At 41.0% G+C, this 21496-nt stretch overlaps 1 protein-coding gene across 14 annotated transcripts in view; it reads left to right on the forward strand.

The window, feature by feature from the left end:
• Window positions 1-21496, forward strand: part of KIZ (kizuna centrosomal protein) — a 51198-nt gene that overhangs the window by 2620 nt on the left and 27082 nt on the right. For 8 of the 14 annotated variants that reach the window (XR_012622401.1, XR_012622397.1, XR_012622398.1 and 5 more), the window contains exons 2-6: window positions 3047-3109; window positions 4565-4721; window positions 10044-10136; window positions 14556-14934; window positions 17341-17602. Coding sequence is in view for 9 of the 14 variants with exons in the window: in XM_074817543.1 (XP_074673644.1) it covers window positions 3047-3109; window positions 4565-4721; window positions 10044-10136; window positions 14556-14934; window positions 17341-17602 (954 nt within the window). In the remaining 5 variants the exon portion in view is untranslated. The other 6 variants (XM_074817546.1, XM_074817542.1, XM_074817544.1 and 3 more) reach the window with 6 other exon arrangements.

A 21496-nucleotide genomic window follows, 5' to 3' on the forward strand; every position in this document is an offset into this window, starting at 1 on the left:
AACTATAGAAATTACTCCATGCATAGGTCTCTGTACACAAGTCAGTGGTATCTGTTGTGTGCAAAATTACAGAGAATTAGGTTTAAGGTATCCAAGATAAGTGAAATGAGGCAGAGTGTTTGTTTGCCTTCTGTGTTTTATACAGACCTGACCATGTTGTGATTACTCAGCACTTACTCTTAAGTGGTGGTTGGTGAGAAAGGCAGTGTTTGAGCCATGTGGGTGATGAAGTAAATAAATTATATAGTTAAGTGCTGTACTTAACACTGTGACTAACATTGCAATTAGCTTCACTTTTCAGCCAGTGAGGCCAGATGCTTCATGCTAAGGGCGATTTGCAGTGAACATGTACAAATACTGAGATGTCCTGAACAGAGAGTGTAAACCAGGTAGGATTACTAGTTTTGGAAATATCTGCTGGTATTGGTTGTATGTAGAAGATGGTGCTGAACAGGCCCCCTCTAACCTGCCCAGGGGACCAGTGCAGTTGGCTAAGGCTTGAGCAGGCTCTGGCCAGGCTCCAGGCTAGTAAGGTGGATGCAGCTCAGTGCTCAACAGTTGATTTAATGTCAGATTGGTGTAGAAAAAGAACTGTAAAAATAACCTTTCTTACTTTTATGGGAAGATTGCATTGTGCCCAAGTGTTGTGCAATTTTCTATGTACTTATCTCAACAGGGTATCATGACAGGAGTACTGTTATTCCTACATTATGGATGCGGAACTGAAGCACAAAGAGTCTAAGGCCCAGTATCTCAAAAAATATTGAGGCATCTTAGTCCTGCTGGTGTAAATGGGAGGTGAAGGATCAAATATTACTACAGATCGATGCCTGGTGAAATGCCAGAGATTAAAGAGAGCTTGTGGCTGACCAGGGAATTTAATTCTGTTCTCAAATCCCAAACTAACAGTCTTTCTTTGTAGACTGAAGGTTCAGGGTTGTTTGAAAATGAGCCACCTGGATCCTTAAAAAGTTCTGAAGTGTGCTAATTTTGTCTGTTTAAGACAAAGTTGATAACTGTTTGCACCATTTTAAGCTAATGCAAAACTGTGTGAACAAATAAAATTTTCAGGCAGAGCGCTTTGTTTTTTCATGTAAAAAAGGAGGTGGTGGTGCACTGGAGTAGCCAGAATGATCCCTGCCCTGCTTCAAGCTTCACTTCTGTCACTGACACAAAGAAAATGTGCTGGAACCTTGCCAGACCTGGGCAACCAAACCTATGAGTAAAGTCCTGAGTGCCTCTAATTCAGTGCTTGGACAGAGCTGTGTTGCAAACCACCACAAGCTGTGCAGTACCCATTTTAGGCATCCATAATGATGATACTCAAATGCTGAGAGGCTCTTACCTGGTGTTTTTATACTGCTTTGTCTTGCCTTGAGAAGACCTTAGTTACATATTCATGTGCTGTCTTAATAGCTGTAGCACAGACTAATGAATGGTATACTGAAAAACCACACTGGTAGAAAGGAAACGTTCTTTCAGGAGCTAAGGAACGTGATGTGCTACCTGTGGTATCGGAGAATGAGAAATAGGATTGGAGCCAATGGCTGTTCGCATCCATCAGCTTTTACATCCATCAGGATATCAGTGTTCTTCATTGAGTCATGAAAATTACTTCTAGAAGTGTAAAAACAAGATCTTGAAATCTGCTTTTGCTTAGCTGTCCATCATGTAAAAGGAAATTGAAAGGATGAGATCCCAGATGAAGCGTGGCTTTTAAATTGCATACATGACATGAAAACCTAATCTTGTTCCAGACAGTGGCAGGATCAGATGAGTAAAATGGATGCCTTGATCTCTCAGGCTAAGAAGCAGAAAGGATTTTTTTTCCTTGCTTTCCTCTGTGCAGGGCGACTGGGAGGAGACAAATGTGTGTGTGTCTATGACACAGACACATTTGTAGGGGAGTGCCCAAATCCATAGATAAGCATGCCTGGCCATATGGGTGCATGCAGTCTCATGTATCTGTACATACCACTTGCACACGTACAGCCTTCCTGGCTAGTAAGAATCTGAGGTTATTTTTTAATAAGCAACTTGGGGTACTTGCTTTGATTGTTGCAGGGTTTGTAATGTGAATCTATTGGAAGCCTCTGTCTTATCAATTTTTTTTTTTGTTCATGGCATGGTTGCTTATCTTCAGATGCAATTTTTAATTATTAAATAATATCAGCTTTACTCTTTTTTTCTTCCTGAAAATAGATTTTCTTTGAAATAGATTGTTGTTGAGGTATGGAGTATGTTCTTAAGCAGTCTGATCGTCCCAATGGGCCTATACCCTTGCATTGCTTTTGGCAGATACAGATGGCCCCATAGCATTTTCACAACCATAAATATTTTTGCTGGTTACTTATATCTGTTACTTTTCAGTAAGTTCTGTCAGGTAGTGCTAGCATATCTCTAGATGTACTTGGCTTTAATGCATAAGTGTGAAATATGTAATTGATTCTTAAGTTCCGATTGTTAAATAAAATGCTTGGACAGCACATTGGGTCTGTAAGCTAGAGAAGAGTTGGGACTTTTTGGCAATCTATTTTAATGCGTTGATACATGCCTATGAGAAGTTCTTGGGAGCTGTCTGAACAAGTTCAGCTGAGTACTTCCTGCATTGGAAGTGGTCTGCTCTGAGACTTGGAGTGGGGAAGAAAGGGAGAGATGAGCTCATGAACTGCCAGGTTTAGACTCTTTCCTGGGGCTGCAGGAGGAGGGACTCAAAACAGCAACTTAAACTGGGCAGAAGTCTCTGGCTTTTTTGGTGGGTCTTGCGTGGATATGTATGTGTTGAGACATCTTTTCCCGCTAAAACAACCTAGCTCTTGTTCCAGTGGAACAAAGAGAAATAGAAGCTTTGAGGTTTGGTGGTTTGGTTTTTTTTTTTTGGTGATAAGCTTGGCTGGCAGATCAATCTTTAAAACTAGCAATCTAGCAAAAATGTGCTTTCAGCTCTGAAAAGTTTGTGCTCTGTAAAATGCTTTATTTCTTCCATTTTGAGAATTTAAATTGCAAAACAGTTTTATCTTAATGTATGTTGTTTGTTTTCTTCCAGTGAAGCCAAAAGGCTGGAATTAGAAAGAAAACTGATGGAATACAAAAAGTCTGATGCATACCTGTAAGCCTATTTAAAAGCTTCTTATAGGTTATTCTATTTTAATTACAAAGACTTAGGTATCATGGAATGCTTTTAGAATGTTATCTTGATGGTTTTTTGTAACAATAAGTTTATATTCATATGTGAAGTATGATGTAAGATGCATGTCTCTAAGTTATTGATGAAATAACTTCAGCAATAACCGCCTTATTCCATTAATACTGAAATGTTGTATCTTGAGTAAAACCAGCTTCCATGTTAGTTATTACTAACTTTTACAAAATCACTGTAGTATAGTTCATGCTAGAAAGTCCTAGGGTCTTGAAGTCTGAAAGCTTTAGGAAGTCCTAGAGGATATTCTAGGTTCTGGTCCTGTTCCTTGAATTATTTTTGCATTATTTATTTAACATAAATTGCATATACAGTCTGAAAAAACCCCACAAAACCAAAAAACCAAAACCCCAACAACAAAAGCAGGCTGAAAATTGGCTCATCCAGTGTTCCATTCCTTTCCTCAAATGTGTTTTGTAAAGCTCATAGAGGTGACTTTTCTGTCTTGGCTCAAGGTACTGAGGGCTAGGTGCAATAATGGCCACTCCCTTAGGAACTCCTCTTCTGAAAAAAAGGCGTTTAGATTAGAAAATTAAGATGTAAGTTAAAGAAAAAAAATGCCAGGTCAGGTGGGGAAATGTCATGTATACTTTATTTTCTGGTTTTATTTGATTTATTTTAATCTAACAGGTTTTGAACTAAGTGTCTCTGAAAATATTGGCAGCTTGGGAGATTTAGGCTGCAATTTCATTACTGATTTAAGGAGACCTGTAGGCAGATTGAGACCAAAAGTTGATCCTGACTGCCTTTGGTTCACATTTTCTCTTTGGCACTAATGCTTGTGTGGCTGTCTTGTAATCAGATAAGGAAATGGGTCTGGCTGAAAGTGAATCTGTCTTTTGGGTGGGTGAGAGCTGGTTTAGGTGGGTTTTCGGCTGGATTACTCTTGGCCTAATTTTCCATGTGGCCACATAGCAGGTAGTATTGGCATAAAAAAGTAAGGCTTGGAGCGAGATGCCCCTTTTGGTGGCAGCATGGATTTAGTTTGGCTTAAAGCAGTTGTGAAACCACAGCCTTAATATTACAATTTGTATGACTTTCAGTGCACGTTCTGAATACAATTTTCATCTTAATTTAATGTGATGTAAGTGACTAAAACATAATCCTTTTAAAACAAATTTACGAGAGTGTTTTAATATACTTATCCTTTTCAGCACCAAAGCCACAGTTCAGATCTGAAGTTATATAGCAGACATCCTGTCGGTTGTATAATGTAGCTTTGGACAGTTGTGCAGAAGAATGTCTACTGCTTTTTGGGGGACTGGTGGGGCAACTCCTACATAAGTGTTAATATCTATGTGTCTGAAGAAAAGTGATTGTTTTATTTTCATACTCTAAGTACAGGTTTTTTTTTTCCCCCTATAGAATGAAACTAAAATATGTGAAGCTGAAAAAATACTTGAAAGAAATAGATGAACGACAAAAAGGAGCTGTGCTGCGAAACCAGACCTTTTTAAAGGAATTCAACCAATTTGAAGCTCATATGAAAACTTCAAGTTTAGAGATGATTCAGAAGATGGAAGTAACTTTCTATAAGATTTAATGCATTAGTGTTTACTACTATTACAGGGTTACTAAATTGGTTTTGTCCAACTATTATGCACATCAAGATTTCAGATGTTAGTGAAACCTTGTCATATGTTTTGGAGTGCTTCAAATTATATTTGGGAGTTTGAAATGAACCCAAATGATGCTAATGTATGATGTAATAGACCCTACTGTTGCTGCAGAGTTAGTCAAGAACACTTCACACAACTCTATGTTTGGTCTACAGTCTTCTGAGTCTTTTTGAAGCAAGGAAGAACTCAGATCCAAAAAAAAAAAGTAAATGGATCATGTGTTTGGAGTCTTAGTGATAAGATAAACCAGTGTTATCTAGGTTAGAACAAAAAGACAAGTTGTAATAGTTTCATAAAGACTTTGTTATAAAACTGTGTTTTAGTAAGGCTTTTATTACTTAAAAATACACAAATATATTTCATGGAAGTTGTTTCAGGACATATTTTTAATTTTGCTGGTGTGAACATCCTAAGTAGCCATAGTTAGCCTTACCCCTGCTTTTTGATTTGTCTTCATCAGCAGAGGAAGTGTAAGAGTAAATAACTCCTGTTACAACAAATTACAGTGTTTGAACTATCTGAACTAAAGCTGAGCTCAAATGAGGTCACACTTAGGTCTATTATTAAACAGTCAGCTAGCAATACTTGAACACTGGTACAAGAAAAAGCTTCCTCCAGTATCCTGTTGCATCACTTAGGTCTTTGCTTTTGGTAACATTTTTGCATGTTCTCAGAGATTTGATTCATGTGCCTTCAGAGGTGGAAACTTTGAACTTTCCTTCTGGGCTGGTAAAGTGAAGCCCAAGGAGTGTTTCATCACCTTGGATACTTGAATTGTGCGTCGTAACTGACATGGTAGGAGTGTGTTGGTACCAAATGACCATTTTCAAAAGAGCCAATGCACACTAGAATATACTTCTTGCTGTCTTCTTTGTAGCAAAGACAATGGCAAATGTGCTGCTTCTCCTTTCTCCACTCATAGCCTTGACTGCTGTCAGCTCAAAGGTCTATATTTGCAAAAGGGCTCTTATTACTGGCTTCACTGAATGTCATCAGTTTGAGAACTCATGCTGGGATGAATTATCCTTATGAAAGAGGCTGTTGAACTAATACATGCCTGTTCTGGTTTTAAATGACTAATTTCTTAAAAATTACTGCAACAGGTAGAAAACATACATGGTTATTACATTTTAAAAGAAAGAATAAAAGCTCTCATGAGGACAAATGGAAGTGACCATTCAACAACTACATTAGCCACCCTCTGCTATGTTTCACGTGTTCCAGTTGTTTTGGTCTGTAAATCTCATCGGGGAAACAGTTGTCCAGAGTCAGCTTGTCTCTGCAGTGTTTTCTTTTTTGGAGAGGAGTATTTGTCTTGTGGCAAGCTCCCGCTGGAATCTCTCTCCAGCCCCATGATGACCAGAACTGATAATGAAATGGGGGTTTCTGTACCTCCAGCATGTAGTCAATCTATGTTAGTGTCTTAAAACAGTATGGGAGAAAAAGAAGTTGTGGAAGTAAAAAAAGAATTTATAGTAATTTCATTTGTGTTGAGGTAAAAAGATCAGTTACCACTAGGCCATTCAGCTATGACTTTTTTTGCACTGAAGTAAAATTTGATGATTCTCTTAATTTTTCCAGTCTTTCAGAGCCTCATTTGCAAATGTGAACAGACTTTTTGCTTTGCCTGTTTAGCCTTATTGGGCTTTTTCCTTATGGTTATGTACCAGTAATGCTATTTTTAGCTTGAAGAGCTACATTTGTATTGCTTTTTTTATAAGTAGTGCAGAAAGAAGATGAAACTCTTCTATACTAATAAAGAGATTCCTGCATGTCTTGTCTTAATGTTTGAAACAACTTATCAGGATCCATATTTAAGGTTATATAATAGACAGGATTTTTTTATCATAACTCATGACTGAAGTACTTTCAGTTTAATAGGTTACTGTAAGAGAAAGCCAAGCTTTGAGGATTTTTGAATCATTATTAATATGTTGTCTTGCTATTCACGGAAGAACAATGTGGGATGTTGCAAAGTGATACAGTTTGATAATGACCTCAGATTTAAAAAAAATAAAATTGTGACATGTGCTTATGCCGCTAATATATGGAGTCAGATTTTTGGGAACCTAAAATCTGGGAGGGAAGTGTATTTACACCTGCTTTCTAAGAGCAGTAACATTCTTCAGAAATATTTGACAGGGGTTGTTTCTGTCCCTCTGCCACTCCCCTTTTTTTAACTCGTTGGAAGAAAGGAGGGAAGGAAACAAATTAGTTGAGGCATTTTAAGCCCCTGTGATGTGCTAGTGACACAACAATTACTTTTGTGTGGCTGTCTAGAACTCAGTTGTGATTGTTTTTTATTTCTCTGTACTGCAGTTTGAATTAAAACAGGAACAGTGTTCTCAGTGTGCTGTTTTCCTCCCTCTCTCTGCAGTTCAGGGGCACACACAGCTTGGTCTGAGACAGTAAAACAGACTGTGATCCTCTTAAAAGGAGGTGTCTAAAAAGCCTGGGTACAGGTTCCAGAAAATGTGAACATGCAGCAGCATCCTTGGATGACAGTGGTACAGGACTGAAAGAAAAGGGTGGGGTGGCTGAGGTGCTCAGGTACAGCAAGTATGTGCAAAGAAATACATAAGCACTTCTGAAAAAGGCTAACGGGAGGAAAGAGTCAGACTGCACCATAAAAACAAGGGGAGCAGAAGGGGAAAAAGTATAAAATGATGTAGGAGTTAGAAAAATGAACAAACCTTACTTGAAAATATTTTTTCAAATTTCTAATATGCTCTGAAAACACTGCACTAGAAAGCATTATTAGAGCTTAGCCTGAAGTAGGGATGGAGAAGCAGCAAGGTACTTTGTATTTTTTTTTTTCCTACTGTCTGGTTTGGCTTTCACTAGCTGCATCACAGTAAAGAGCAAGAAACCCTTTGTATGCAGTTCTTATGGTAGAAAAGTTCCTTTCTTTCAGTAGATAAATGTATGACCTGAAGTGTGAGCCTTTGTCCTTTCTAAAAATCTTCAGTCCTTTTTATCTATGGATGTTAATGTTAGTGCAGTGTCTAGTACCTTTTGCATCCTCATAAGCTTTTTGTCAAGTCAGTATAATGTGACAAGAATTCTGTAGTGTGGCTGAAAGAAACAAACACTTCACTACCACCACTTTATTGTTTTTAAATTAGTTGTCTTCGATTTCATTGACAATCTCCTTGCTTTAAAAACAACAATTAGCTGGCTCCAGACAACTCTCCCCATGTTAGCTGCAACTTGCGATGCATTTAACCCTGCCTTTCATTGTTCATATTGAATAACCCCAATCTCTGCTTTTCTCTGCTTATGTGGAAGATTTTTATGATGGTGTTTGAGATGGGGTGATGAGACCTCTTCGTGTTGATTAACACTCCCTTGAAACACCAGTAGGTTTGCAGGTCTGTTTCCTATTTGGGAGGTGCTGTCCCTGACTTTGACGTACAGAGCAGGTGATTTGGGGGGCTCTTGGCACATCTCTCTGCTTTCAGAAGTAAGGAAGCTCTCCAGAAGAGACGTAGCTATCTCTTACGGTGGCAGTTGATTTCCACTCTAATAAACCAACAGGCTGGCTAACATCCTGTAGTTGCATACCCATGTTAATAAATTTCCCGCACAAGTATAGCATGGCTACTGCCTGGTAATTCTTTTAAGCCTGTTGGGTCTGGTGACATTCTCAGAGCATCTTTTCCTTGCTTCAGCTTAGTAACATACAGTTTAGACTGTCCCTGGGGATGTGTGTGTGATCCCACCCCCCCACCCCCCGGCTTTTTAATTTTTGTTTAAAGCAGAGGAGGACCATGGGTATGTTGTGATACTACGTTTCTACTGTTGTTTTTAAGGATTTTTTTTTTTTCTTAGAGCAACCCTAAGGCACACCAGTTTGACTAGTGGTAGGTTGTTATAACATAATGGTGTGAGCCAGTTGTGCCATGGGTTGATCTGCATGCAGGATTTTTGTTCACTGCTTCCATTTTGATGTTTCTGTGCCATCCATTTTATTTTTGCCAGGTTAGACTATTTTTCTGAGCTGTTGAACAAAGCACAGATTACATATCCTCTGTGTAACAGTTATGAAAAGCCCCCTCGTTGTGGATTGTGTAAGAATTATGGAGCATGTAATCATTTAATCTATCATGGAAGTACACAGAAAGAAATTATTACTATTTTCTCTTTTATTTTCGTAGTGAGAGTGCCCTTTAGGAGTGCTTTATCATAATTATGTGCACAGTTTATTATGTGGCTGCAGCTGACAAAACTTCTTTTGTTTATGAAAGCTTCACTTTTTTTTCCTATGTTTGTGTGTCTGCGATTTGTTCAGTAATTTTGGGGAGTATAAGTAAATTCACTTAAGCTTTCAGGAAAATCCAGTAGTTACATTTGAGTTTTAGAGCATCTTTAATTCTCATGTGGTTAGTTTTTGTTTCTTGAAATTCATTTTACCATTTTACGAAGAGCTTCCATTACCTGGGAAATAGCAGACTTGCTGAATGCACCATTGGAGTGAAGTGCAGAGCTGGTTAAGTTAATTGTTTTAAAGATTTATTTTCATGCATATTACCTGATGCAGAATAGGTATTGAAGTGCTTTCATTCAAGGCCGATGTAACTTGTTATTGGGGTTTACAATTACTAACAAACAGGATTAATTATAGGTGCTGCATGTGCTTGGCTTTTAAGCAGTAGTCCTACTATGAATGCATTACATTTGGTCAATTAAACAATGTAGTGGAGGTGAAGATGGTTTATGCAGTTGTTTGTTAGTAACACTACAGCAAGTTGCCTTTCATGCTGGGTTGCTCTTTATAACATCTGCCATATATTTTTCCCTATAATAGCTCAATGAGTTGTAAGATGATGTATGTAAACCACAAACAAATTCTAAAGCTCATTTCATCCCAAAGCAGCAGAGTCATTGTCTGGATACAGCAGAAATAATTTGGCATTACAAATACTAGTTGGGGTGAATTAAATTTGAGTCAGCAAGTTATTACTGTTTTGTAGGATTCTAAGTTACATTAATGAAAATATGTGTATTAAAAATGTGCAGAAGATTGTGTACAGGCCATGTAATTTGTTCAGGGGAGCAGAAAAATTAGGAGAAAATGGGATCTTTGACTTTTAAAATATAATCCAAGTAAAAAATGCTGCTAGGACATCGCATTTAAAAGTGCGCAATTTGCGAAGTAATATTTGTTGATTTGTGGTGGGGTTTTTTGGCCTTCAATTTTACGTAATGGATTTGTTCACATTTAGGCATGGTGTGGAAGAGAAATTAAAAGTGTGTTATCACTTCAAGAGGCTAACTTGTCAGCAGAAGATGACAAGGAAGAAGAATACAACGAGCAGGTATTGCAAAAGAAGTGGGGGGAAATGTGTTTTATTACACTGATGTGCTTTCCTCTGAGCTGCTGCATGAAGAGGCAGGCATTGCTAAGCAGTCTTTGCATGGGGATTTTTGTTGTGGCGTTCGTAGTGTGAAATATTGTTTAGTGCCTGAGTGAAGTAGAATAACCTGGGTAAAAAGTGCAATTATTTCAACCAAAGAGCTAGAATTAAAAAGGGGGGAGAACTCTAACTGTTTATATTCATCTTTGTGTTGGTTTCTATAATTCCTATGCCAAATAGTGTGAAAATGGTCTTGACTGAGGAGGAAATATTCTTAATGAATGATATTTTTAAAAATGCAGCAGTTGATTCATATAGCGTATTTATAATTTTGTGCGTTTTGACCTTTTCTCAGAAGAAGCAAAAAGAGATTGCATATCTAAGTAACAGACAAAAAGACTGACAAGGAATACTTAAATATATTCTGCTATATATCTGCAGTAATGCAGGCTTCTAATCCCTCCTCCTATCTCCATATAAATGATACAGTTCAAGACCATAGCTGTTTTCTTCACTAAAAGCAGTAAAGCTCTTTTAGATGAAATGTCTAAAAACATCTTGTAATAACTTGGAGCATGCTGGCAAGAGTAGTCACTTGTGACTATGTGTGAAACCCCCTCAGCTAGTTGATATTGTAATAAGCAAAAATGGTAGCATCACTCCATTATTCAGAAAAGCCAACAGCATGCTTGTCCCTTAGGCTACAGCATTCATTAAGAAAAGCTTACTGGGCTGAAAGCTGGAAACAGATGATAACGGGATATGATTTTCATATTTAATGCATTCCTTGGAAGAGTATGTGTGCTGCAGATTGATAGAAGAATCAACTGCTACTTTACTAAAAGACTTTCTAGTTTGCCCTATAGCTACCGATGGAATCATTCAGCCAAGAAATTAACTTTTTCTCCTTTTACCTGCTTTATATATCTGCTAAGCAGGCTGCCTGGCTGCCAGTAAATGTTATTATGCAGTTAAATGTTTGGTATTTAAGACTCTTATCAGAAAAGAAACAGAGGCCACACTATTTTGTTTTTATAGTAGGAGGAAGGTTTTCAGTTTTCTTTCTTCAGTGCATTAGCAGTCATTAATCTGAGTTTATAGGAAGTTTTCCCCATAGATTAAAAAGTTAAAAACCTTGAATTTAGAGCATTCTTTAAACAGTAATATACAAAGCAATGAACCTGAGCAACCTTGACCTATATAAGCAGGCCTCCAGCAGTTTGTGAATTATATTTTTTTTTAATTCAGACTTATGTGAAAAGGTGAGTTTATTTTTGAATGCTAGATTCTTCAGTTGGTATAGGGGACGTGATTTCTAACCTATGGAAAATTTTACATAAATACTAGAACATCAAAGGCTCATAGTGTGACTTAGATTTTTAAAAGCTATTAGCAGGTTTTGGACAGTACAAGAACTTGGTGTGTACCCGAATGTCTCACTTTATGTTGAATTACAGTTAATAGCTTCACTGAGGACTCTTTCATCCCCTGTCCCCTTCTTTCTCCTTGTCTCCCTCCTTAAATACCAAGGTAGCTTCGACTAAATTGTACGTCCTTTTGCCTTGTCTATGTGCTGTGTCTCAGATCTTACTCTGTAACTCCATATTTTTTTCAGACTGATTGAACCCACTTCCAGGCACCTTCGCTTCTCTTAAAATCTGCTTATTCTTATGTCCAAAATATGAGAGTTTTTTGTTGGTGATGTGGCATCAAGTCAGTCGTAGTGAGCGCATGCAGTTAGCAGGTAGTATATCCAGGATGCAAGTCACCACAGCTTGAAACTGGTTTTATTTACCAGCACTGATATCATAATGGTTTCCTTCAGGCTAGTCAGGTTGTCAGTGATTGTGTGATAACCTCATCAGTGGTTCTGTGATGTGAGACCAAGAAGGACAATCTTCTAGAGGTAGTCAGTATCCCAGTGCCCCTAAAACACCAGTGTGAATATCTGGTACTTTTCTGAGCCATGGGATATGCCCCCTTTTGGACTCTCAATTTTTATGGGAGTCTTTAAGCTCAGAAATCATATACCCAAAGAGTGTTTGTCTAGAAAACTGATTCTCCATGGAAAGGGCTTGAATACCAGTCTGTTGAAGCCTGGTGTAATGGCCATCTAGTGTTGTAAGTTGGAGGAGGGGTCCTGTCCTGAAGAGGTCCTTCTTGGCTGGCAGAACGGTAGAACTGGGGCTTCTGAAACCTTTGTGCAATACAGTCTGGCTTCTTCAACTTCAAAGCACTGTCTTGAAGGCTTTTGAAGATTTTGGACTTGCGAATCTTGGCACTGTCCTATCTGTTGGATGTAGGGCATGGGCCACCTCCCTGAATGGGAGGCAGAGCATCCTTCCCTGAGAAGTGGGATGTCACCAGGTAAGAGTAACGCCTGGCACCAGGGAGAGACAAGCCTCTGGCTCAGCTTCACCTCTCTAGCCTTCACATGTCTACTGCCGGGGGCAGACTGGGCCCTTTTCTAAGTCCTAATGGAAGCGATTTTTCTTTTCTTATCTTTGTTCTCTTCAAAACACTTTAATGATAATAAAAAAAGATTGTATTTGTTACTGGAGGAAGAAGTGGGGAGCCTGCGCTCCACAATCAAAAAGAGGATTGTAAGTGTGCTTTGTGCAGTGACTTCATTTAACTCCCAGCTGGAGTGACATGAAGTTCAGTAATTTTGTTGACTGTTTTAGGTAAGTCATCTACATGCTTTTACTGTTTTGGTTTTGGTGGTAAAAACACCTAGACCAATGTTATCTGTCATTCTTCTGCTTTGAGAAGGCAAAGACGATGAAGAGATTGGTTTTTTTCTGCAATCGAAGAGGAGCTTGTTAGAGAGGTATGTCTGCTGTGACTGTGCCAAGCACTTGTACCTGTTTGAATTGCATTTGTTTTGGAACACTACATCCAGGAGCTGCTAAATCCATAAAGTACTTGCTAGATGCATTTTAAAGCAGCAAATCCAAGACCCGAAAAGTAATTAGCAGGAACCCGAGAGCAGTGGTGATGGAATAAGCTGTGAACTTAATCTGAGTAGCAAACCTTTACTCCTTCTTAGAATAACTTCATGGCTTTTTGTTCTGCTTCTTGTTACGTGCAATTTGAGCTTTTTTTAATGAAACTTGGTCACAGACTAGACAAGATGCCTTTGTTTCCTTTAAGCTGGGCTTGGCAGCTGACTTTGTATGGTAGGAAGAGGTCAGGCAAGGAAAGAGGAGAGAGGTGTGGAGGTGACTGTAAATTGTCCTGCTGTGATTTGGAGCTGAAAAGTAAGCCCTGCTTAGTATGAACAATGGTATTATGATAGCTAATTTTGGCTTTGCATAAACTGGCGGTGACCTTTTAGTAGCAGTGGTGGCAGTAGCCACTCCTCCTAAATTGTTCTGATTGAGTAGGTTTACAAAGAAAAAAAGGCAAGTATTAAAACACTGGGATTTAGAAGCAGAGTGGTTATACTGTTGGAACTATTTTTTATGCAAGTTCAAGAGTTCTTGGAGGAAAGTGCTATTTAAAACGATTCTGGTCAGTGCCCACAGTTGCCTTGTGGAAAATGAAATTTCATCTACGTGGTGTTAGCAGAGTAGTCATTCTTCCTCTTTGGTGTGGCTTAACAGACAGAAAAGAGCAGAAGGAAGACAATGAATACAGTGATTTTTGCCTTATTCTTATTTGCTTTGTTGACATGCTATGAACAAAGCTGGATATACAGACAGCTAAGTGGTGGCAGATGTATGTTTCAGACTCTCTGGGGGACCCTTCCTCATCCCGTTGCCTTCTAGAGAAGACTGTGAGAAGAGTGTCGGGAGGAGGTTGCTCAGAGCAGCTGCTGCGCGTGGCTCCAGAAAGGCCAGCTCTGCCACGGACACTGCAACAGGGTCCTAACGATCATGTCTCGGCTTTGGGGTGCTGTGGTAATTAAACACAGACTACCAGCGGATGTACAAGTAGAGCACAATGACTCCTCCGGAGTCAGTAACTTCAAGGTGTTTTCAGTGGCTTTGGTTGGTAGCTCTAAATGTCGTGCTTTGATCTAGGGTCTTAAAAACCTTTGCAGGAATCTAATCTTAAAGGTTTGCCTGTTTGTAAAAGCCAGTTACCATTTAGATTAGTTTGAGTCCTTTGTGTATTTCAGTCCCTTTGGGGGTGCAGTGTGCTTTTGCCACCAGTTGTTTTGGCTCATGGAGCCAAAACCTCAGTTGAGGTCTGGGCCCTTGTTTTCACATAGGATGCAAAAAATACATGCCAAGTGTTTGTGTAATAATAATACTATAGAAAATACTTGAATGTGGTGACACTTTTCCCTCCAGAAGTCAACATGCCATCCTCTAGAAGCTCCATTTGCTACATGCTGCCTGTTGCCTTAAGCCATCTCCCACTTCTGTTTTTCAGATGCTGCAGGTTGGAAGACGACAGGCAGGAACCAGCACCAGGACAACTGTGCCAAGAGGACTGTATCAGCCAGCCACAGTCTTTATGGGCCACCACACATCAGCTGTCTCGGCTGCCGGAGGTTTGGGCACACATCAGAAACACCCCCAGCCCACAGAGAGCTGCTCGGTGCCCGACCTGCCTTCGTGCTCTCCATCACTTGAAGGACTTGGTCCAGAGAGCAGAAGTGCTGATTTAGAGAGTGATGCATCAGTGGAGGAAGCAGCAAGACGTGGGAACCTGGCTGTCAGTGAGGAAGACTCTGAGCAGCTCACCTCCTCAGCATCTGATCCCAAACCAGCCACCCCCAAGGAGGGACAGCCACGGGGAAGCATCCCAGGTATGGCAGATGTGTGCCTGTGTGCCGACTGCTGGGGCACACTCATCCCAACCGGAGTGATTCCCACAGCTGCTGGTTTCTCCTATGCCTGTTGTGCTGTGGTTGAAGCATGCTGGCACTCTTTCCCCACCCCAAGCCCCCTTTTCTTCTTTTTTCTTTTTTCTTTTGACTGTTTCCTCCCAGGCCATGCATCTGGACAGGCAAGGGCTTGCTGGGAGCTAATCCTGCTCAGGTTCAGTATCAGAAGGTGAAGTTTTCTTCACTGCTGTGCCCATGGTTGTCTTGAAGTAGTCCAAGCCTTGTTTTTAAGAGCTTTAATGTAAACCTACTTCGCTGGTAGAGTATGTCACTTCTGTTTCAGGTTGATTTCCTTCTCCCTCAGATGCTTGTGCACAATAGTTCATCCATTTCCAAAAATGGGATTTGGCAGTGTAGACTGACAATCAGTACATCCCCATATGTGGCTGCATTAACTCCTACTTGGTGGTCATTCTCTGCCTTGTTCTGGTCTTCCCTGAGAAAGGCAGTGCAGACTGTCCCAGCTACTCTGGGATGAGATGTGCTGCCCTCAAAGGCTGTGTTCCAACTTCTCATTCTATTTTTTTTTTGTTTGTTTTTTTTTTTTTAATCCCCGTCTTGGCAAAATGTGTTCTCTCCTGTTTTACTGGCTTGGTCCATTACTTTGAAGTAAGCTAATGGGCTTGTTTTTGAACTCACAGTGACAAAGATTTGTCTCTAAGTAACAGTTTATGCTTTTTTTAGGACCTTGCAAAATGCTCTCCCCTGCCTTGCTAGTTAACATACCAATTTTCAACTTAAACTAGTTTTCCAAGCCCCATAACAATGGCTAAAATGGAGCTATTTGTAATGGAAACTGGTGGAAACCCTAATGATGCGGGGACTCCTGCTCTCCTGTAGCAATTATGGGTTTCTTCATAGAGGAAAGCTGGCATCCCCATCAGATGCTCTTCTGTGCTCCTTGGGGGTTTTCTGGCATACTCTTTTAAGTTTTTTTTTTTCCATTCCTTTTTCTTTCTCTAAGGAATTTATTTATCTCTCATTTTCTTTCATCTGATGCATTTGCCACTTCTCTGTTTTAATGAAAGACTGTCCTTACTGGTGCTGGAAGGAGAGCAGTCTATCCTGACTTACGTTACCCCTGGGCTCTGCCTACAGCTCTGCAGAAAGCCGGTTCCTCCCCACCGGGAAGGCTGAGGTGCCCAGCATCGTGTCTGGGAAAGAAGAATGCCCATTTAATTTCTGGAATGCAGTATCTCTGCCTTCAGAGAAACTGTAAAGTTGGGTTCAAAATCAAAATAAGCTTTTTGTCAAACAGCATGGTAATCACCTCAGACTGCCTGGGGGGCTTTTTGTGTGTCTCTGCTGCCAAATGCATGGTGTGAAGTGAACAGGCTAATGCGGTCCAGGTTTGAATGTGTGGAGGGGACTGGCTTGTTTCAGCTCTCCTAAGCTTGACCTTCCACGCTGCAAATGATGGGAGCTGATGAAGATGCTTGGCTGTGTCATACCAGGAGAGAGCATGTGCTGGACTCTGCTGCCGGCTTGGTGCAGAGCGGTGCTCACCAGCCTCTCCTGCTGCTCATGTTGGTTGCACATACTTGCTTTACAAGTTTGAAAACAAGGCTAAGAGAGCCCATTCTGGCACCAGCTACTGCTTGGCACAAACCTTAAGTGATTCAGTTCCAGTGAAACTCCATGACCGAGACAAGCAGAAATGCTAGGTGCTGTAGCGTTAGCAGGTGTGTGAATGCTAGTTAATTTAAACCCATGGTGAATTTTATGGAAAACTGGGAATTTCTGTAGCAATACTAATTTGTTACAGCACTAGCTGGTCCATTAACTTTTGGCATTCTATGAAAAGATAAGTAGCATGTATCTGTTGTCTTAGAAGCATGATTCAGCCCATACCCTCGTCTTTTAGAGAAGGCAATTAACGTGCAGAGTATAAAAGCCTCCAGGCATGTATTTCTTCTGCAAGGTTTAAAAAATGTGTTATGATAGTAGTCTCTTCTTTCTCCCCTGAGAAAAGCTTTTTCTGTCATTTCTCTTCATCGTTCCTCCAGAGATGATTTAGTGAAGTAGCTGGTCTTCATGCGGGTAATGCTTTCTGAGGAGTGCCAGGTTTGTCTCCCACCTTGCCGGGAGCTGCAAATCCAAAAGGCGTGAGCGTGCAGGCCTGAGCCTCCCCAGACTCCCCCTTGCGAGGGGAGTGCAGAAGGACATGGGGCCATGGGCCGGGAAACCCAAAGTGAAGGGAAAGCAGAGAGATGCTCGTTCACGCGTATTAAGTGGGAGGTGAACAAATGGCATAGGTAACCTTAGTTTGATTCCCTATGCTACAATGTACTCCTTGGTCCTGGGAATAACTTTTTATTATTTTTATAGGACTAAAGCCTCTCCTGAGTAACTGGTGGAGTTGTAAGGAGGCAAGCTGGGAGAGCAGCGCTGAGCTCCAAGTCCCTGCGAGTGCCTCTGCGAGCGCCGAGGAGGCGATGCCGAGCACTCCCAGCATACCACAAGGAACGGCCTCACCAGGGGCTGGCTGGCAGCAGGGCAGGGATGCTCACACTGGAGACAGCTCCCCACTGCAACTACCAAACCCTCCTGCCGTGCAGGAGGAGCCCTCAGTCAGCTCAGCACCAGACAGGTATGTCCTTACATATTTTCTCTCTGCTGGTATTCATGTGTTAGCATACGCCCTGGAGACTTTTCACTGTTGGGCTGATATGTGGCACTAAAACTCACGTACAGGTGGGAAAACTTCTTATTTAGTATGTCACTACCTCTGTGCTAGTGGTTAAATGGCTTCATGTAACTCATTCAGGTCAGACTTGGAGAAGGTAAGTGTGTGTGGTGTTAAAATGCAGTAGGCATTCTTTAAATGTAAGCAAATCTTATTTCAACATGTTTATTTAATAGTACCTATAATTTACTAAGCAGCATATTTTCTGTGGATTAAAGTTTCCAGTTGGATAAATTTCTCGAGCATTTCGTTTGGAAATAGAGAATGAGGAAAGTGCAACAGAGATGTGCAGCATGTCCTTTGTGACCATATGAAGGAGGTTGGGTTTTATTGCTCACAACTGCAATGCTGGAGTATCAAGCTGTAATATCAATCACAGATGGATTTTTGGCCTTGCAATGCCCTCTAAGACAGGGAGGCACATTCCCAGCCCGGCCTGGCAACACCCACTACAAGACGGTCCACAGGGTTTGCCCAGCTTGCGGGGAGGGCTGGCTTTGCTCCCCTGATGCGCTCAGTTAGTCCTGTGCCAACCACTGTCCCTTCCTGGGCCCCCACCTTGTTGTGCCCCACTGCTGCAGGAACATCCCTCCTGCCTTTATCTCCTGTCTTAGTTCTTCTGAAAGTCTGTTTGCCGCCAGCTCCCTCTGCATGGCTCCATGTTCACATCACCCTTCACCTGGGCAATCCTAGCCTGACCCCACAATTTCGTGATCTACAACTGCTGCCTTTCTCCTGTCCACTCTCTCTTAGCGGCATGCTTCTGTTTCCTTGCCCTCTGTATCCTCAACACCCTTTTCCCTCCTCACCACCAGCCCAGTCACAACAGAAATATTGAAGCAGATCTTTTCTGCAAGCATGGGTGCTGTTCCCCTTGGGTCTCCCTACCTTGTGTGGGCAAAAGGCTCCTAGCTGGAGTGGTTAAGTAGATACAGGGTGGTTAGGTGGTGGCTGTACGTTGGGAGGAGGCCAGATATGAAAGAAACCAGCATTTTTACCCCTGGAGAATAAGGAGTACTCTTTTGCCAGGTGGGTTTTTTCCTTTTGGGTTGTTTGCAGCTTTTTAATCTGCTTAATGCATCTATTCTTCCTACATTCATGGTCATGTTGTCTTAGGTACTGATTTCAATATTAGTTTGTATTTTAATAGATGACAGTTGAGCAGAAAGTAGTGGCCATCAATATACACTTCTGTAACTTTATCATTTCACATTTGCATCAGACTGTTGCTTGCTATGGAAACATCATCTAATTTACATCTAAATAGCTTTTACCCAGTTTTTCTTTTGTATAACACCTGTTAATCATAACACTTTGTAGGGAAGCCACATAGAGTGCCTGCCTTTCCTAGAGAAGTCATAGCTGAGTGATGGTAATTTAACCTTTTGTTCTCTCCCTGTCAACGCTAGTGATGTCTCGCTGTTCATAAACTGATGAAAATATTGTGCAATGCTCTTGAAGCCCAGCTAAATTATACGAAAGGTTTCACTGCTTGCATTATCTCCAGAGCACGACTAAAACCAGAACGTGGAGGTTTCCTCTCGCATTATGCCAAGCTGAATACCTGTTTCTCAAGGCCATGGAAGTGGGATCACCACTGTTAGCTGTTTCTGTAGAAAAGATACAAATTTTAATTTGTTTTACCTGAAAATTAAACACAAATAAAATTTCAAAAATTGACGGCATGGAAGATCTCGTGGAGGGATAAGCAGACTTTTGCTGTTGTGCTTATAACCAGGTGGGCTTTCCAAGTCCATCTTTTTAATGCTCGTGAAATTCAGTGTGCATGCTCAAGTCTTGCAAAAGAATTCATGAGCTGAAAATATTGCGGAAAAGTTTCCAAGTTGTTAGTGCACAAGTTTAAGTTACATAAATCACACAAACTATGAGAATGCGACTTTTTTTTTTTGTCTGATGTATATTGCCACAGATCCACAAAATGAATATCACAGATCTTGCAATGTCCCTTTAGTCCATGTGTGTTTTCTCCTATGAAATTCCTACGCTGGCTGAAGAAATATGTTGAAATTATGCAAAACTATGCATATTTGTCACCTTAAATTGAAATACCTGTAGCTTGGACTTTCCCAGCGCAGCAGTGTCGCTGCTGTGGCATCTGAACAAAGTACCGTTTCCTCACCTGTCATCTTTGGGTCATTTGTACACTTTTGGTGTATTACTTGAAATTAGTACAAGTGATGGAGTTGAAAGGAGCTCTCGCTTGCAGAGACCACAGCTTGAGAGGCAAAACAAAATCGTTGCATGTCAGGGAGTCACAAGTTTACATTTTTTGAGAAAATGCCTTTTCCACCTTACTGCAGAGATACAATTCTCTTTTTAAAAAAGTTTTGGATATTTTCCTCCCAATAAGTGTTTGCAGGTCATATTTTGCCTCTGGGGGAGTTCAGCCTAGTTTCAAACTGCCTTCTCCAGCTAGAAGAATGGTTTTCATGATAACATCATTGAGTTGTTAACGAAATAAAGGTGATGTTGCTATGAAACATTATTTAACATAAAGTTTTTTGCCTTGGTTGCAGTTCACAGTAGGGTGCTGCAATTTTGCTACCATACTTATTTCCCCAAAATTGTAGTTTTTTAATAACTTCTGTGTTACCAAGCACTCCTGGGTGGGTGTGTTGATCAGAGGCTGTATACATGCATTTTCAGACTAATCCTGCCTGCTCAGACCCACATGGGAGCCTGGGCTGTGTATTTTCCCTTCAGGTCTTGCAGCTCAGGAGCCTGCTGGTGAGGTGGGGGGGGGCGCTTCCCTGGCTTGTTCAAGCAGCACCATCAAGGCACCCCATCTCCCCTCCTGCCAGGTGAAGCCACCTGATAGCTCTGGTCCTTGGCAGCTTGTTGCCGGTCTGAGCTACTGAACCGGAGGTGAAAGGCTCCGTATCCTCTTACCATTCCTTACAGCACCCAGCCCTTTCTTTCAGGGCTTAAACCCGGGGAGTGGCAGGGCGGGGGGAGAGGGTCTCTGAGAATTAGTGCAGAGAAAGATGATGACTATTTTAAGGCCTGTGCTGAGGGGGTAGAAAAAGGCAGAGCTTATGCCTGTGCTGCTTCAGCTGCATTGAAGAGGACTTAGCACAGATGGATTGTGCATTACAAAATGTAACACATAATTCAAGCTGTCAGCTTAATCAGACTGTTTCCAGGAAGCAACCTGTAAAAGAGAAGGACCTCTTGTTTGCTGACCTCTGATCCGTAGCCTGCTGCAGATTGTCATACATTTTGTTTTTCTTTATGTTGGTGTCCCTTCCTTCCCCTTCCCTTTTTATTATTGTATCCCTCTCGAGTGGCACCCTGGAAGGACCACCCAGCAGGAGGAAAACAATGGGAAACGAGCCGGCCGCTAAAATACAGGGTTTGTAAGACTAGGGGAAAAGAAAAAGCACTGTTTAACTGCATATGTGATCTCACTGGTATTGTTTTGCTTATTAAATGTCTAGGAAACTGGACTAAATGCACGGCAGCTCCCACTTAATTGTTCACTGTTGCCCAACAGTTCAATGGAAAACACAACTTCTGGTACAGCTTAACACAACTGCAAAAACGATGCAAGTTTTCGTGCACAGAGCTTTTCACTTGAGGGAGTGTAAACCAAGGTTAACTGTATAAATATGTCAGCTTCTATGCAGGGAAAAAAAAAAAAAAAGAAATCTTTATTTTGCCTGTGGGGCTCTGCGGGTGCAGGCCCAGCTGGGGCATTGCTGGTGGAGACCTGGCCTGGAAAGTCCCCAACAAAGCAGGCAGCCGGCCTGGACCTGAATAGCCATTTACACCTCTGTT

The sequence above is a fragment of the Strix aluco genome, chromosome 3 (genome assembly GCF_031877795.1).
Source record: "Strix aluco isolate bStrAlu1 chromosome 3, bStrAlu1.hap1, whole genome shotgun sequence".
NCBI classification, from domain to species: domain Eukaryota; kingdom Metazoa; phylum Chordata; class Aves; order Strigiformes; family Strigidae; genus Strix; species Strix aluco.